Source organism: Pangasianodon hypophthalmus, chromosome 5 (assembly GCF_027358585.1).
Source record: "Pangasianodon hypophthalmus isolate fPanHyp1 chromosome 5, fPanHyp1.pri, whole genome shotgun sequence".
Classification (NCBI taxonomy): Eukaryota; Metazoa; Chordata; class Actinopteri; order Siluriformes; family Pangasiidae; genus Pangasianodon; species Pangasianodon hypophthalmus.
The window spans coordinates 26186513-26204729 of NC_069714.1; the positions used below are offsets into that span (position 1 = coordinate 26186513).

The 18217-nt window shown below is 37.5% G+C and overlaps 1 protein-coding gene across 3 annotated transcripts in view; it reads left to right on the forward strand.

Annotated features, from left to right (window-relative positions):
- The window catches only part of cerkl (ceramide kinase-like), an 88785-nt gene that overhangs the window by 48000 nt on the left and 22568 nt on the right, over nt 1-18217 (forward strand). For all 3 annotated transcript variants that reach the window (XM_053234022.1, XM_026947258.3, XM_026947248.3), the window contains exon 4: nt 9807-9870. In XM_053234022.1, the coding sequence (XP_053089997.1) occupies nt 9807-9870 (64 nt within the window). The remainder of the gene's footprint in view (nt 1-9806; nt 9871-18217) is intronic.

An 18217-nucleotide genomic window follows, 5' to 3' on the forward strand; every position in this document is an offset into this window, starting at 1 on the left:
TTTTTTATCCATTTATTATTACATTTAATGTTGCGGAACATCTACAAAACAAATTGGTCCCTGTTATCAATTTCATAATAACAACTATATTAAAAAAAGTGGTTCCCTCATTAGCGTCTTGTAATATACCTGAGAAACTACAAAACACGAGGTTCTCTGTCCTGAAGGTGTGCGTCACAGCGGCAAACTTGAAGGAACAGCTTTACATCAAAGCACACACTGACTGAAGTTTAAACAAATGTCTCCCTCACCAGAGCAACGAAGCTACATGTTCCGTAATTAAATAACAATTTTATTAGACTTAAATCATGTGGTGCTGCTGCCATACAAGCTTCTGTGAAGGAGTTGTTACTGTCTCACACACACACACACACACACACACACAGAAAATTGTAGCACTGAAGCACATCAATATCAGAAAGTAACACAAAGTAAAGTCTATTATGATGGCAGTTATGTCACTTGGCTATTTATACAGTTTTTCCGTCTCATAATGGACTAATATGAAAACTTTTTGTATGTTGGTTAACTTTCTAGTCCTTCCTCACTTCAAGAGGCTTCTGTTATATTATTGTTGCTATGGTTACATCTTGGGAGCATTCTCTCGCTCTGTTCTTGTCACTTTTAATTAAAATACACGGTTCCACACACTGTAGCCTGTAAATTATTATAGCCGCATTATTCATTTTTATCTTGGTGTAATGGCAAACAAGCAAAGCTGACCGTGAAGCATAAATAGGCGTCTAGCCTAAATCATTTCTCATTTTCACGGTTATATTGTATCAGGAATGTTTACTTAAAATTATGGTCACATTTTTGGACCAGATCTTCATTGTAATCTAATAACAGACTGCCACCCATCAAAAATGGTATTTTCCATGGCCATGGTATAAGCATAAGTAATGGTTATATGTAGATCAGCTCAATACATATATTTCACATATAAATGATAGTAACAGTAATACACAATATTGTAATTTGTGTTTATTGAGGCGACTGATTGTAAAGCAGCAAGTTTTGGTCCAGCACATATGGACCTCCATGTCCTGTGGTTGCATGATGACATCATCGTGTTTAGGGGATTGTGCCCCCTTAGGGTATTACTGGTGACTGAGGTACACTAATGTCTGCCCTCAGGCCAGTGTTCTACCACATTGTTCACTCTTCAGTGTATACACACACACACACACACACACACACACATACACACCCAATGTCCTGTTCCATTAGCAATGTCTTGGGGCAAATCAATATGTTAGGCGTAAGAATGCCACAGCTAAATGTTGATTCATAAACCGAGGTTGTGCCTTACAAAAAAAAAGGTAAATAAATAAATAAATAAGCACATTATTAAAATATGAACCAGAAGATGAGGAGAGTGCTTTAGAGAAAAGGACAGATGAGGAAGTGAATTTCCTGAATAGACATTAAGACCTGCATTAGAGAGAGTAAGGTGATTAACATTACACCGTAACCTTTTCATAGATATATGATAAAACATATGTCGCTTTATTGCAGTTTATTATTACTTTTGTGTTTTTTAGGCCTGCATAAAGCACTGACTGAAACCAGTGACACGTTAAGTGTGAACTTAAATACGCTGAGTAAAACAAACTGAAAAGACAGGCAATTTAATGCAATAAAGGAACACTTCAGCCAAAAACCAAACACTTACAGTTTTACCTCTTTATAGTAATTTACCTGTGCAGACTGTGAAAACTAAAATCCTTCTGATATAGACAATAAACAGCCACGGTTAACAGAACCGAATCAGACAAACTGACTCAATCAAACTTAACATTACCCAAATGAACAAAGCCAAAAGGAATGCAAGCTAACCTAATCCTAGCCAACTCAACCAAATCAACCCTTACCTAACTGAACTGTTCCTAACTTAACCTTAGTCAACTCTACCAAATCTAACTCAACCTATCCAAACCTAAGCTAACCTAACCCAAGCCAGTTCAACCAAAGCAAACTTAACCTGGCCTAACTGAACAGAACTGAAATTAACCTAAACTAACCTAACCCAAGTCAACTCTGCCAAATCTAACCTAACCTAATCCAAACCAATACAACCTAACCTAACCTAAACTAACCTAACCCAAGTCAACTCTGCCAGATCTAATCTAACTTAATCCAAACCAATACAACATAACTTAACCTAACCTAACCTAAGCCAGTTCAATTCAATTCTAAGTCAATTCCGCCAAATCTAATCTAACTTAGAACCAGTACAACCTAGCCTAACCTTATCCTACCTAATTAAAAAGAACTGAACCAAACATAACCTAAACTGAGCCAAGTGAATTCAACCAAACCTAACCTAACTGAATTTAATTAACCTAATCCAGGACAGTTCAACCTAACCTAAACTTACCTAACTAAATAGAACTGAGTGGAACCTAACCAGACCTAACATAAGTGAACTCAGCAAAACCTCACCTTACCTAACCTAACTGAAACAAACTTAAGAAAAGTAAATTAACCTAAACTAACTTAACTTAACCTAACCTATACAAACCCATGCTAGCTCAACCAAACAAAACTAAACATCACCTTATCAAGTTACCTACATAAACATCAACCTAAACTAACAAATCTAACCTTACTAAATAACCCTAAGGTACCCAACCTAACCTAGTTGAACTTGCCCATGCTGTAGATACTAAACCTATAATATACTATACATACTCCATACTGAATAAACCTGGGCAGCTGGAGCACATCTGTTTAATTTGTATTCCAGTAGGATGTATTTATATCCAGTTGTTAATTCAAAAAAATGTGAAATGTGAATGTGTTAAATAAATTGTGTGGAACGTGATTATGTGTGTGTGTGTTCATGACTGTCTGTCGGCCTGCATGGCTAAGTTTGTGTGATAGCAACTTTTTTTTCTGTATGTTCAAGTGTGTGTGTGTGTGTGTGTGTGTGTATACTCGTAATGAATGCAAAAATTGTGTGTGTATGTGTATGTGTGAGGTGGGATTCTCACACTCATAATAACAGAGAAGTGTGTGTCCTCAGTCAGTAACCTGACCCAGGGGGCGGAGCTTAAACCCATCTGTTCAACTCCAGTGCAGGACTGCCCACTTTTCCCATTCAACTCTGCCATATACACACTCATACACACAGAGTTCTATTAATCCTAAGAATATTATCACACACAAATCAGTCAAATCAGAAACACACTCAATCCTCCTTCTGTACACACAAACGGACAGACACACCCACACACACTCTACAGGGAACACTGTTGCACTGCTCCCTGTAGGGCTTGGGAATCAGCTGTGTTGCATTGTGGGATTGATCTGTCACACTTGCCAGCCCAGCCTCACATTATGTTCACATTACCTTCTCCATATGAACATTTGATAAAAATGGTGTATTTTGGTAAACAAAGCACAATGTGCCGAGGAAGAGCTTTATTTCATGTGGATAAACTTTTCAAGGATGCAAGTGTGATATATAAAAATATCGTTCTAATTTAAGATGTTGATCCTGGTATACAATGCCAGTGGTCGTTTTTCATGCTTTCGTGTTTATGAATGCAGTAGTGTTTCCAAACTTCTGGTGAGATAGTGAAACATCCGTACTTCAGCTTTCACTCATTTGCTACCAATGTGCTTGTGAAAAAGAAATGGATTTGTGCTATTCGCAAGGATAAGGGGGCTGAGTATTTTAAGATTTTTAAGATGTAGCACGTACATCTGTGCGTGTGTGTGTGCGTCTGTGTGTGCGTCTGTGTGTGTGGAAAAACCACTGGCAGGGAACGCCTAAAACTATGGGTCTATACACTCTTGAATTGAATGGACAGATACAATAAAATAATATATAGATATTATTATAATATAATAATATATACAATAGCATAATATAAAGTGTTCAAAATGTTAAAATTAGTTGTTGGAAATGTTAGAAAAAGTGACCATTTTCATCGCACCCTGCGCATGCCCTAGCTAGCTAATATATTTGTGATCATTTGAAATTAACTTCAATTAACAATCGTCTTAAACTAGCTAGCTACAGTTGTGGTCATAAGTTTACATACACCTTGCAAAATCTGCAAAATGTTAATAATTAATAAATAAAAAATTAAGAGGGATAATAAAAATTGCATTTAGTTTTTTATTTAGTACTAAGCTATTACACATAGCAGCTGTTTATATATAGTCCACAAGACACAATAATAACTGAATTTACACAAATGAACCAGTTCAAAAGTTTACATACGCTCGATTCTTAATACTGTGTGTTGTTACCTGGATGATCAACAACCGTTTTTATGTTTTGTGATAGTTGTTCATGAGTACCTTGTTTGTCACCCTCGTCATTATCACAGTCACTGCGACTTATTGGTACTTCTGACTTTTGCTCATCTAATTATTTGGATGACTACTTTCACTTGCATCATTATTCTTTTAATAATATATAATATATAATTATATATTACAGGAACTATTCAACCTTACTCCGACAAGGTCAATACTGTCATGTACTCTAATCATTATGAGAATGTTTAGTCCTCAGAAACAGCTAAATCTCTCTCTCTCTCTCACTCTCACACACACACACACACACACACACAAACAGCAGGCAGTCTTTCCTACAGAGCAGTCTGGGCTCTAATGGATATGGCTATGTGATCGCAGAAGTCATTGGAGCAGTAATTCGGCTCGGTGATGGTTTGGCTCCGGGGGGGCAGCGACTGTCGCACGATCTCCCACCATTAAAAGACACTTTAGCATAATCGAAATTAAAGATCTCATTCTGCAGGGCATTGCTTTGCGCAATTGCGATGGAATTAGCCTCGAACGTTATTGAGAGAAATGTGCAGGAGGAAGTCTGAGATGGCAGGAGCTCATACTTCTGTTTAACGTTAATCTTTTATGTCTTGGAAAGCCATGTTCCCATGCTGTATATGCTCATTTGGAAGTTTTACATTAATGCGTAAGTACTTTAAAGACTATTACTGGTCCAGGTGTGGAATTTTGCGAATTATTTTTTATTTGGTAAACTTATTAGCATTCTAACAGACAGTTTAATCAAAATTTCAATCAGAATGGTTAATTACACTTGCAGAACAATGACTGATAAGCCTCTGTGTAGGTCATAATTCATGAAGTCAGTCTACCTGAGCTGTAGTTCTGTTTGACCAAGTCCAGCAGGAGACAGACAAACGCTTTAGGGGTCATTTGTCCTTCATTTTGATTTGCAGTTACTCCCCCTATAGGTCACTTTGGAAAACTGCACTCTCATTTAACACCCACTGAGCACCTCGTTTCTTTGGGGTTGCCGTGAAAATGCAGGCAAAAAATTTGAAATTTTGAAGGCTATCTACGCTGAACCTTCATAACACGTTCATAAGCACTGCGTAAATATACAATAAAGCATTCCTGGAGTATTTTTATAACGCTTATGTCAAAATTTGTGAAATAACAAAAGAAGTATATTACTTTGCCTTTTCATGAAATTGAGAAGAATCCCAGTTTTCGTTATTCTACAGGATTTTTTTTTTTTTTTTTTTTACATCATCATGGAAGTCTTTACTAGAAGTGAAGTATTAAGGAATCATCAAGTGGTTATCTTGTGTTTTGGGAGGTGTATCGACTGAATCTAATTTTATATTCAGAGCATGAACTTGAACACACTTCGGCATTCCAGTACTTCACTTATTTACGAAGCCGATATGCAAGTCAGGCAGCCAGGTTCGTTATATTAATGCCCCCAAATTAAAGTGGTAATTAAATTTATAACACTGAACAAAGTAATAAGTTGCAAGATAATAATAAAAAAATCACTGTAACAATAATAATGATAACTGAGATTTGATCACTTTTCTCACTTTCATATAAAATCAGTCACTAAAAGCTCATGAGTGATGCTTGCATTTTCACACGTTATTTATATATATATATATATATATATATATATATATATATATATATATATATATATATATATATATAAAATGTAACATGTATCATAATTCTCAAAGGCATTTGTACAGTTCACAAACTGTCAGCAATACAGTAGTGTTGCATTTAAAACACTGTACTAAATAATAATAAGTTATATATAATTAATTATTAGTAATAAACTTAATACTACATTTATAATAAATGTATTTCTATTTTTATAATAGAACTAATTAGAACTAATCAGAACTAATAGAACTATTTAACACTGAAAAAGAGAAATCATTTTATTAATTATGATTAAGTGCAAAATTTTAACATCACATCAGGTGCTTCCATTCAGTTTGTAATTATTTAAAAGAAAAATAATTAAACCATTTTTAAAACAAATTATGCAAAAAGATATCATGAATATCCACTATATCTCAGAAAGGTATCCTTCAAATAAAGTGTTATCAGATTGGATTTATTAATTTTGGAATAATATAAAACACCAAATCTGTTTATGTCGGCTTTAGTTTTACGATAAAATTATAATATATATTTTATTATAATATAACAAAATTATAACTATAACTGGCTCAGCCATAACATATGCTATAAGACCAAATGTTTGTGGACACATGACCGTCAGACCCATATGTGCTTGTTGAACATTCCATTCCAGATTTTGTCCCCTTTTGCTGTTATAATAACTTCTACTCTTCTGGGAAGGCTTTACACTAGATTTTGGAGCGTGGCTGTGGGGATTTGTGTTCATTCAGCCATAAGAGCATTAGTGAGGCCAGACACTGATGTTGGGTGAGGAGATCTGTGGTGCAGTCGGTGTTCCAGTTCATCCCAAAGGTGTTCAGTGGGGTTGAGGTCAGGGCTCTGTGCAGGACGCTTGAGTTCTTCCACTATAACTTTGGCAAACCATGTCTTCATGGAGTTCGCTTTGTGCACAGGGGCATTGTCATGCTGGAACAGGTTTGGGCCTCTTCCAGTTCCAGTGAAGGGAAACTGTAACTCTAAAGCATACACCTACATTCCAACTTTGTGGCAACAGTTTGTGGAAGAACCACATATGAGTGTGATGGTCAGGTGTCTGCATACTTTTGGCCATATTGTGTATATATTATTAGGGCAGGTATGGTGTGAAAAATGTGTTAGGTTGTTAATGTACACTAAACCAAAATAAATAAGGAAGTTAGCAAGTGGAATAAATTGGAAAGAATGATTATATCAGTATCATACTGTATGTATGTACTGTATGTTTATACCATAGCCACAGTAAATACTTAAATACTTATATATTGCGTTAGCCCTGAACCACAAGCTGCAATTTTCTTTTTAAATTTTGTCATTATTTTGACTTAGTGAATCATTTTTTCAAGATATTATCTTATTTTGACATCGTAACTTGTTATTAAGACATAGTAGCTTATTTTTGTGGCTCACTGATGTGTTGTTCTGACTTACTAACTCTACCTCAGTTGCTCATTATTATCACTTACAAAGTTGTTACGTCTTACTAACTCATTATTTTGACTCAGTTGCTCATTATTACGACTTACGAACTTGTTACGACTTACTAATTCATTATTTCAACTTAGTAACTTGCTATTTTTACTTACTAACTGGTTATTTCAAATTAGACACTCGTTATTGCAAATTACTTATTTTGACTTAGTAATTCATTATTTGTACTTGGATGTAATCTCATTATTTTGATTTTTTGACAGGTTAGACAAGATAAGTAATGGGAAGAAGTAATGAGTTTCTACATCAAAATAATGAGTTACAATATGAAAATAAGTTACTAAATTATAATAATGAGTTAGTAAGTTATAGTGAGTTACTAAGTTTAAATAATAGGATAATATCTTGTAGTAATGAGTTAGTTCATTAAAATAATGAGTTTGAAAGTCAAAATAACAAAAAGTTCATATTTCCAAACAACGTTACTAAGTCAAAAAAAAAAAAAAAAAAAAAAGAGTTACGAAGTCAGAATGAGTAAGTCAAAGCACTGGGTTACCAGGTGAAAATTATGAAATATTAAGTTTATTAAATATTTAATTTAATATTATTTATCAGATACAGATTTGAAATTACAACATAGCAGTTCAGGGCTTCTATATGTTTCTGATTGACTGGAAGGCATGCGTTCATTTTAAAACTCCAAGATATAAACATAAAAGCAATGATATAATAGTAGCTGATTGATATGGGAGGGGACTAAACAATTAGCTCTGTGACTATGCTATCTTAATATAGTTCAGTTATAATAAATCCTCTGTTTAAATGCTTGGGAAAAGGCACGGTGTAAGCAAGATAACACCTGCTAAAGCATCTCAACATCTTACAACAAGAGACTCAGTACTGCTTTGTGCTATTTCATTATTTTCTGATATCAGGACGTCTGTTTGAGGTTATATCTTACTTACCTGCCCTGTATATCAGATTCCCAGTGATGTTAGCGAGGAAAAAATAGGAGAAGCTAGAGAAATATCAGGGACTGAAACAGGAACTAGAATGTGGATTGTTAAAACCAGTGTAGTCCTTTTGGTAACAGGAGCATTTGAGGTTGTGGCACAAAAGAGGTATAGATGGATAGAGACATACAATATGTAGAATGTTTATATCATTGTTATTGTAGATCATTCTGTGTGTGTGTGTGTTTCTACACATTGCTGGAGCCAGGGAGATCTACACATGGCAGGATTACTCTCCACATTCTCACCCAAACCCCATCCATCTGTGAGTGGCAGATCTGCAGGGTGGTGAGCTTCATGACACGTGGGCACAGCTGCCATTTAGTCCATGGCAGAGGTGCCCCAGAAAAATGCAAAATAACACTAAGTGGGGCACGAGTAGAGAGAGCGGAGAGCATGCGGTGCCATCTGCAGTGGTGCTTTCCCCGTTTTCCCAGCATTCACTGGTGTTTTCCTGGGCACCTCTACCACATCCGGACTCCCCTGTGTTATTTACAGTGATTGATTCTATATTTAAACAGTTAAACCCTTTAGAGAACACATCTCATGTCTCAGATGTATACGATCATTCATGCAATTATCAAATCAGCCAAGGATGTGGCAGCAGCGCGGTGCATAAAATCATGCACATACAAGTCAAGAGCTTCCGTTAATGTTATTCAGAATGTTGTAAAATGTGATCTCGGTGATTTTTGACCGTGGCATGGTTGTTGATGCCAGATGGGCTGGTTTGAGTATTTCAGAAACCGCTGATCTCCTGGGATTTTCACACACAACAGCCGTACACTGTTTACATCAAATGGTGCAAGAAACAAGAAACAGTTCTCTGGCTTGAAATGCCTTGTTGATGAGAGGAGAATGGTCAGACTGCTTCTAGCTGACAGGAAGGCTTCTGTGAATCAGATAACCACTCTTTACAGCCATGCTGAGCAGAAAAGCATCTCAGAATGCACAACCTTGAGCCAGATGGGCTACAACAGCAGGAGACCACATCTGGTTCCACTCCTGTCAGCTAAAAAATAGTCATCTGAGGCTTATGTATCATATCATACCATAAACACTATAGTTTCTCCATCCTCCTGGACCACTGCCGTGATCCCTTGACCTGATTTTGTGTTCCAGCGATGTTTATGCAGAAATATGTTTGCGTGGGCAGCGTCTGAGCTGACCTCATTTTCACACGGCCCGAACACAAGAAGGCTGTTCGTTTTGTACCACCTCTCTTTCTCTTGATTAAAAATGCAAACAGCATGCGGATATAAATTCTGCTTTACAGCCAGGACCATATGCTTGGCTCGAGCTGCGTGCCAAAGCTTGAATAAGGCTACTAAAGGCCATTTTCATTGCTCTGCCTTATTTATTCATTTATTTACTTATTTATTTACTTGTTAAATCATCCTCTTCCCTCCACAGTCACTGAGAGTAAAGGCCATGCTCTGTCCATCTTGAAGGAGTGCAGCCTGGATGAGTATGATGGGTATGTGGTTTCCAAGTCTTGTCTTGTCTTCTCTTCTCTTCTCATTATGTCTCTATGTGCTCTTTTCTCTTTCTCTCTTTTCCCCTCTTTTTAATCTCTCTCTCTCTCTCTCTCTCTCTCTCTGTCTGTCTGTCTCTCTCTCTCTCTCTCTGTTAATGTCAGCATCGTGTGTGAACCAGTTGATGGAGATAATATTGCACTAGCCTGCCCCTCCGGAGGTAACATTTAGCCCTCATAAATAAAGTGGGGTTAAAGAAAGAGACAAAGAGAGAGGGTCATCCAGAGCAATAATACTCGGATCAGAGCCGTGGGATGTAGGTCTCTCTCTTGCTCTCTATCTCTCTCTCTCTCTCTCTCTCTCTCTCTCTCTCTCTCTCACTCTCCATTAGGGTGGGCCGCTGTGGGGCTGCTCAGGCAGGTGGATCTTTAATTACCTGCACTAGAAGGAGTGATGGAGCACGGTGTGTCTGGATAACACAATCTCACACACAAAAGCACACACCACACTCTTAGTGCCTCTAAACTAGTGCATTGGCATGCACTTTCCCCAACAGGACTAATAAAGGACCTGTCTGTCTATACCCCAATCTATGATCATCCATTAGAGTCCCATCGCCTGGCCTCGGGGTTGCGTGTGTGGTTAAGGGTGGGGGGAGTGTTAAGTCTGGTGCCACGCTTTTTGATTAAAATCGCAGCATGCGGTACGGCTGTGAGACAAAAGGGACAAGGACAAGCTGGGTGTACTTTAATAGATGTACAGAAATAACTTAAAACAGAGGAATATTTGGTCACTTCTTGTGGCAGTTGGAGAGTATTGGGATATACGCATTTCTGTGCATCTGTTTGCACTTCAATAACTCAAGACACACAAGACAAAATGTGTGAAAGGCCATAAGGGTTTTGGATTGATGGCATCATGGGTGCATGTGGATAGTGGTATGTAGACCCTTCCATACTGATCAAACACACTAGTTTATATCAGAAAATACACCAACATTCTCCACTAAACAACAGCATTCTTCATCAACCACTACCATTCTCCAGCATTGTTCATCAAACACCAGTATTCTTCAAAATTCAACAGCTGATATTCAATATTCAACCTAAACAAAGAAAAAAGAAAATATTTTTCATATTTACAATAACATTCACCATGATTTTCTATTAAACACTTAAAAGCCAAATTAATCAAACACACTCATTTTCACCAGAAACCCTTTTCCACTAAACATGGCTCTACTAAACAATGACACCAACAAATATTCTCCATCAAACACCAACATTCAGCATAAAAACCAAAGCCAACAAATATTCTCTCAATTTCTCACCAATACTAAATAACTCACCAATGCTTGATTTATTAAACACCAGTATTCACAATTGTCCATTATCAAACAATAACATTATTACACACTTTCAAACAACACCAACATTATCCATCAAACGCCAACACCAACATTCTCCATCAACACCCCAATATTCTCCATCAACACACCAACATTCTCCATCAACACACCAACACACCAGCATTCTCCATTAAACATCGACATTCTCTAACACCAACACCAACATTCTCCATCAAACACCAACACTAACATTCTCTAATGTCTAACCAACATCCTTTAATGTCTACTAATATTTAATATCAAACATCAGCAAGCAATTCCATCTACCAGCATTCTTTAACAACACCATAAATCATCAACAGCACCAGCATGCCAATATCAGGGTTTTTCCTTGGTTTTCAGAGGGCTTAGGTGCTGTTTAGGTTCCGAGGGGTGGTGGATTTTTCTTTTTTGACCATTAACCTTTAAATAACGTTTCAACAACGTTATATATATTCATGAATAAGTAATAAATACTTCACAAGTTATGGCAAAATATGCTACAACTTTTTTTACAAAAATGAAATATGCAAATTTTGTAGGCAGGCAAGGCAACTTGCATTACATGACTGTCTCAATGAGGACTTGCATCACTGTCTGCGACTGGATCTCAGACTACAGTGCAGGAACAGGGAGAAAACTATTTCTGTCGTGGGAAATGGCGCACAACCCGCAAGTGTTGGGAGAAGAAGCTACCTAAGGCTGTGTCTTTTTTGAAGTGGTCAGCATCTGTTTTACATCATAATCCTATGGAGTAGACTGTGTTTTCAAAAACACCCGAGCTTCTTTTGGGACACTCTCAAGCGCATTTTGGAACAACGTTTTTTTTTTTGTTTTTTTTTATACATATAAATGAAAAAATGCTTTGACCAGTGGTTTTCATCAGAAAAAGACATTACGTGTGAAGCCTAACTTTGTTTCGCTACCAAGCCACATCAGATACTAACCTATAGTTCAGTCGAGGTATCTTTAAGTAACGTCAACTAACTAGCTCTGCTGGCTAAAGTAACTCAATTCAGTACATGAATATCTATGTAAGTTAAGCTAGGTTAGCAGTTTCTTTAGTTGTAAAATAGGCTACATTAGTAATATCTTTTCTCTATCTGCTATTGCTATTTTTAGCATCCACAAGAATTACTCCCTAACAAAAAAAAGTTTATGCTTCATTTATTCTTTGTTGAGGCTTCCCTTATCGAAGGCTTGCAACTTGCTTTTCTGAATCGATGGTAGCACCTACCATCCAGAGTTGACTGTACAGAGAAATATCCAATCAGCTGTTTGATTAGCTTGGCAATGAGCATCTGTCACACACCAATCACACAAAAGTTCGTCCTAGCAGTGATTGGTGATTGGCAGGTCATACCTGTTGCCAGCTTACCTTCCCATCTGAGATCAAGCCACCTCTCTTTTATTTATTAAATTTTTTTGTCAGCACGTAGAACTCTTACCGTTGTTTTTACATTCATTACGATATGTCGCCTAAATGCCTTTTTACGTTCATTCAGCTTAAGGCGCTCTTCACCTAAGCCTTTCTATGGTAGGGAAAACCCTGCATATGGTGATACGTCTTTCTACAGTGATATACTGTAAAAGTGATGAGTCAAATGAATCAGCTTTCAGTAGAAACGTGAATCATACACAGGTACCAGTAATGTTCAGTTTGGTGGAACATTGGCTGCTGTTTGCTGAAACGAGTTTATTCATGCGGGTTGATGGGTTTATCAGAGTGTGATGGTGAATGAGTGTGTGTTCTGGGCTTAAGGTAGCTCTCCTACAGCTCTGGCCTTGGCTCCCACCTGAGCTAAGAGACAGATGGATCAGGTGAGGGAGGGGGCAAACTCATGATCCGCTACTCCCTATCACCATCTTCTTCCTCATCCTTTGCCCTACCTGGTCCTTGCCGAATATTATCTTAACATCCTCATACAGAAAATGCTTAGGTTATCACCTATTTATTTCGTGAACTGTATGTGAGGTACAATAGGAATTACAAAAATTGCCTCAGCTTTGATCACAGTTTACATTGTCATCAGAATGCTGTTTCTTATGCCACATTTAATATAATACTGTATAATTCTTACTTATTCAAATGCGTTCTTTGTCATGGACCACTGAACACCAACATTTAACAAATTTAGCTATCAAAAACCATCTGAACACCAACTGAAACCAACTTTCTCTATAACACACTACCAAACACCACCATTTTCCGTCAAACACACACCATTACCAAACACTGTTATTTACTAGCAGCCATTTCCATCCAATGCCAGCAAAATCTTATTCATCAAACACCACCATTCCCCATTTCATACCACTGAAACCAGCAAATACCAGCATTCACCAATAAACAGAACCGAACAGTGCTGTTCTTCTGCATCAGATGGGAACAATCAGACACTGAAGTCAGAAACAGTCAGACACTGAAAAAATACAATCAGACACCAACAATATTATCAGACACCAACAAACAGACACACCAGCGAACAAGGACACCAACAAATTGAGACACCAGCAAGCACAAGCAGACACCCACAAACACAATCACACGCCAACAAACACAGCCACACACAAACACACACAAACACCAACAAACATAGTCAGACACTGAAAAAAAAATACAATCAGACACCAACAATCGCAATCAGACATAAGCAGACACCCACAAACACAATCACATGCCAACAAACACAGTCAGACAGCAACAAACACAATCAAACACCAACAAAGATAGTCAGACACTGAAAAAAATACAATCAGACACCAACAATCCCAATCAGACACCACCAATACAATCAGACACCAACAAACAGACAACAGCGAAAAAGGACACCAACAAGTCGAGACACCAGCAAGCACAGACACCCACAAACACAATCACACGCCAACAAACACAGTCAAACACCAACAAACACAAACACCAACAAACATAGTCAGACACTGAAAAAAAAAATACAATCAGACACCAACAATCCCAATCAGACATAAGCAGACACCAACAGACAAACAGCAACAAATGCAAACACCAATAAACACAGTCAGACACTGAAAAAATACAATCAGACCCCAACAAATACACTCAACAAACACAAACCAACAAATGCAAACACAAACACTGGTTTTCTCCATCAAACACCATTAAACATCAACAATCTCTGGATCTGGCCTGCTGACCTCTGGCTTACAGGGCACATGCCTTCTTTTTTGCCATCCAGCCAATCGAATGCTGGGATAGTAATGATATTTTTTATTATTGTTGCAGTATATCTGATAACTGATCAAGTCAAATTTTTTTTTGGTCATGACAATTGTATCTAATCTAGTAATTTTTTTTTAAAATTCAGGATGCTGTCAAGTGGAAACCTGTAAGACTGAATGACTGTCTTCTGTGACTGATTTTCTTGATCCCAGAGGCATAAGTCACTTACAGGTTGCAATGATTTTCTTTTTTGAACGTGCCACTGGATTTGGCAGGCAGTACTTGATTTTGAGCCTTGTGTAATTTCATCGGAGAAAGTGCTGGACAGTTTCGCTCTACGCTGCAGCGTGTGAATAAATCTCAGGCACAGGAAACGCCGCAGCGGGTTTGCAGTTATGCGAGGTGTCTGATTAAAGAGGGAAAAAATGGACCTGCTATCGACACGTCGCTAAAGCTCAGGGAAAAAAAAAAAGATCTCATTGTCTTTTTGCAGCGTTTTCTTGGAGAGGAAATGTTCCATTGCGCTCGGCAGACAGGCACGCTCTCGCAACCCCCGCCTCACACACACACCCACCCACACGCACACATTATCTCTCTATCTCGACTTGCCTAATTAACCTCAGAAGAATTAAGTTTGAAAAGGTAATATCACACATTTTTCATTAATAGATCATAACTCATTAATTACTGCAGTAATCTGACTGTGCAGTAATGGGGCTGTGCTATTTTGGATGCACTTCTCACAAGGTCGCGAGTGCAAGACACATGTGACACGGCGCCATCTCTCTGCACGTACACGTGTTGTGTGCGTGAGTGTGTGTGTGTGTGTGTGTGTGTGTGTGTGTGTGTGGTTGTTTGCTTGCCACAATAGGCAGGTTAAAAAGGTGTCACTGCTGACACAGTGGCAGTCATTGTGCTCACACATTAATGGTAATTATCATCTTAAACCAAAAAGCTGCATTTGTACTCAGTGTTTATTAGCGACTCCCTCTGACAGATCTTTCTATACAGGTGGATGAAAATAAAAATAAAAATAAAAATAAGAGCAAGGCACTCAGGGCTCACAGAGAGCTCATTCAGATTAAAGTCCTATTTATATTACAGAAATATTTAGCTTATTTTGTCTTGAGAGTAGCAAGAGTGAAATTTTTTAAATCTGAAAAAAAAAAACTATGTAAGTGCTCTTCCATTCCCTCTTTTTTTAATTTACATCCTGACAGCTATCAAGAGGATCCCTAGACATTGGAACGAGATTTGGAGCTTCATTTCCTTCAGTATTATGTATATTATGATGAAAAAAACAAAACAGATTTAAATACATTGTACAACTGTATACTGTAAATCATGAGTATTCATCTAAAATTTGTGGTTCATTTACATCAAATTCCTTGCTTAAAAAGTCTGGATAAGCAACTAACATGAGTGTATAGTGACAACAGTTACCTTTTAATGCTTAACCATTAATGATAATTTGTTACCACTTTTGACTTTCATCGCCATGGACTCATGAGACACCTATTTTGAATTTAAAACGTGGAGAATCAATGCATACTTGTACCCAATCATCTTAAACATTTTTCATTTTAAACAGCCGTGTCATCAGTTCCCTAATCAGACCAGAGAGGGTAAATAAAATGAAATGTCTGTGGAAACTTTCCACTTTCTGGCCTCTAGTCCTGTAGCTTCTTGCCTGATGAGATGCCTTCAGCTAAATAATTGATATAAATGCATGTTATTGGAATAACCATAACAGAGGATCGTTCATGTTTAGAGAACTAAACTAGCTAAAGTATTTTTAAGTACTCTATTTGGTCAGCTGAAATATTTAGCCGAGTTCACATCTGAACCGTGGTGCACCAGTTGAGGAACCTCGCTGTAGTCTCAGTCTCACTCAGTGGTACTAAGTATTAAACAGAACAGGACTAACAGGCTGAGATAAGGCACATCAGCTGACACTCTTTTTGGCAGGTGGTAAGTGTTTCAGGAGGTAGCACCTCCTTCCCCCATTAGACACGCACTTTACTTCTATCACAAGATCCCCTGGTCAGTGTTTATTACTGTGTTTACATTGGGTCATCCATTTTCTAAAGTGGACGGCTTCTCGAAGCGTTATGATTGAGCAACGAAGCCCTGCACATTTCAGTGTGCTTTCATTTGCATGCATTATCATTTATATTTATTCTTTTGAAATGAAATTCCTAACCCTTTTATTCAAGGGTCATGTGTATTGGCAGAATCCCATCCAAGCACAGATCTGGACTGGGCAGAACTTTGAGGAATAAAGCGATAGTTCTTAATATAGTTGATCATCTAAAACATGTAGTGTTTGAAGTTTTGCGCTGGAGCTGCAAGGCTAATGCAAGTAAGGGAAACTTTTTGCTTCCAGTTTAGCGTTGTATAAACTGCATGTCTAAATCATTAGCAAGTTATCTCAAACAGGTGTATGTATTGGTTTCTGACACTGTATAATACATTATCTATAAAAATAGACAAAAGTGTGATGCAGAAAAAAAGAATTGTCATAGTAGCCATGTTGAAGCCAAATCACTGTCTTCCTCATCATAATTTAGACTCACGCAAGAGGCATCACCCAAAGTGTGTAGGCAGAACTGTACATTAGAAGTGACATAGATGATATACAAAATAAATTAAAATATAATCTCTCAAGGTGAGTATGTAATGACTTAGACATGCATGGTACATCCTAAACTGCAGCCTATAAGCTTCCCTTAAATATTCTAGTCCTTTTCAGTAGACTACATTTACAATTGGGGGAACACTTGTACTTGTAATTCAGTCTTGATCAAGGACTCTGACACTGCTACTCATAACTACTCATAACTTTCTAATCACTAGCACAGAATCTTGAGCTTCTACTGTCAGTGAAATTGCTCACTTCTGTACCCTTTTGTGATTGCATTTAAGAGCCCTGCATTAAAATAAGCTACTATACCACAGCACTGTTGAATTCTTGAATCAGATTGGTCAGAAAGTGCTGTTAAATTTTCAATAAAGCAGCTCTGAAAGAAGTTCCGGCTACAAGGCGAATCACACGTTTATATCAATGCGCTAGTTCTAATATGTTATCAGACCTATAGTCTAATATGTTATCTGACCTATAGTAACAGATTACACAGGGATGTTTTTGACAGACGGTCCAAATAAATAGATTTAAGGATTGTATGTAGTTATTGTTATTGATATGTTGAAATTTTTTGTGAAAAAGAAGTTTATTTAACATTGATGAAAGGAATCTCTAGTGTCCAGCACTTTGTAACAGTCAATTTTAAGGTTTCCGACATGGGAAAATAAGGCTGTAGTCAAGACTGAAATTGTTAAGTCCAAGACAACAGAACGAGCCAAGAACGAGCCAAGATCGAGCCAAGATCGAGCCAAGATCGAGTACTAATGAAGCTGAGTCAAGATCAGGACCGAAATCCATCAAATCCTTTTCAAGGCCAAGTTTTCAGTCTTCAGCTAGTTGGCTTCATTAGTGCATTACGCAAATAATTAGGCTGTTTTTTAAAAGAAGGAATTACTTCTTTTCAAACTGTTCATGCGAAAAGAAGACTAGCATTACTTTTATGAACTCTCAGGTGAGACAAGTCCATATTAAGCAAGACCATTGCTCAAGTCTCAGTACAAATGCCAATGAGTCCAAGCCACATCCACGTCGATACAGAAAATGTCTTGAGACCGATCTTGAGTCCTATGTGAAAATCTTCAGGACAGAGGAGTTTACACTTTACAGTTTCTCGGTAAC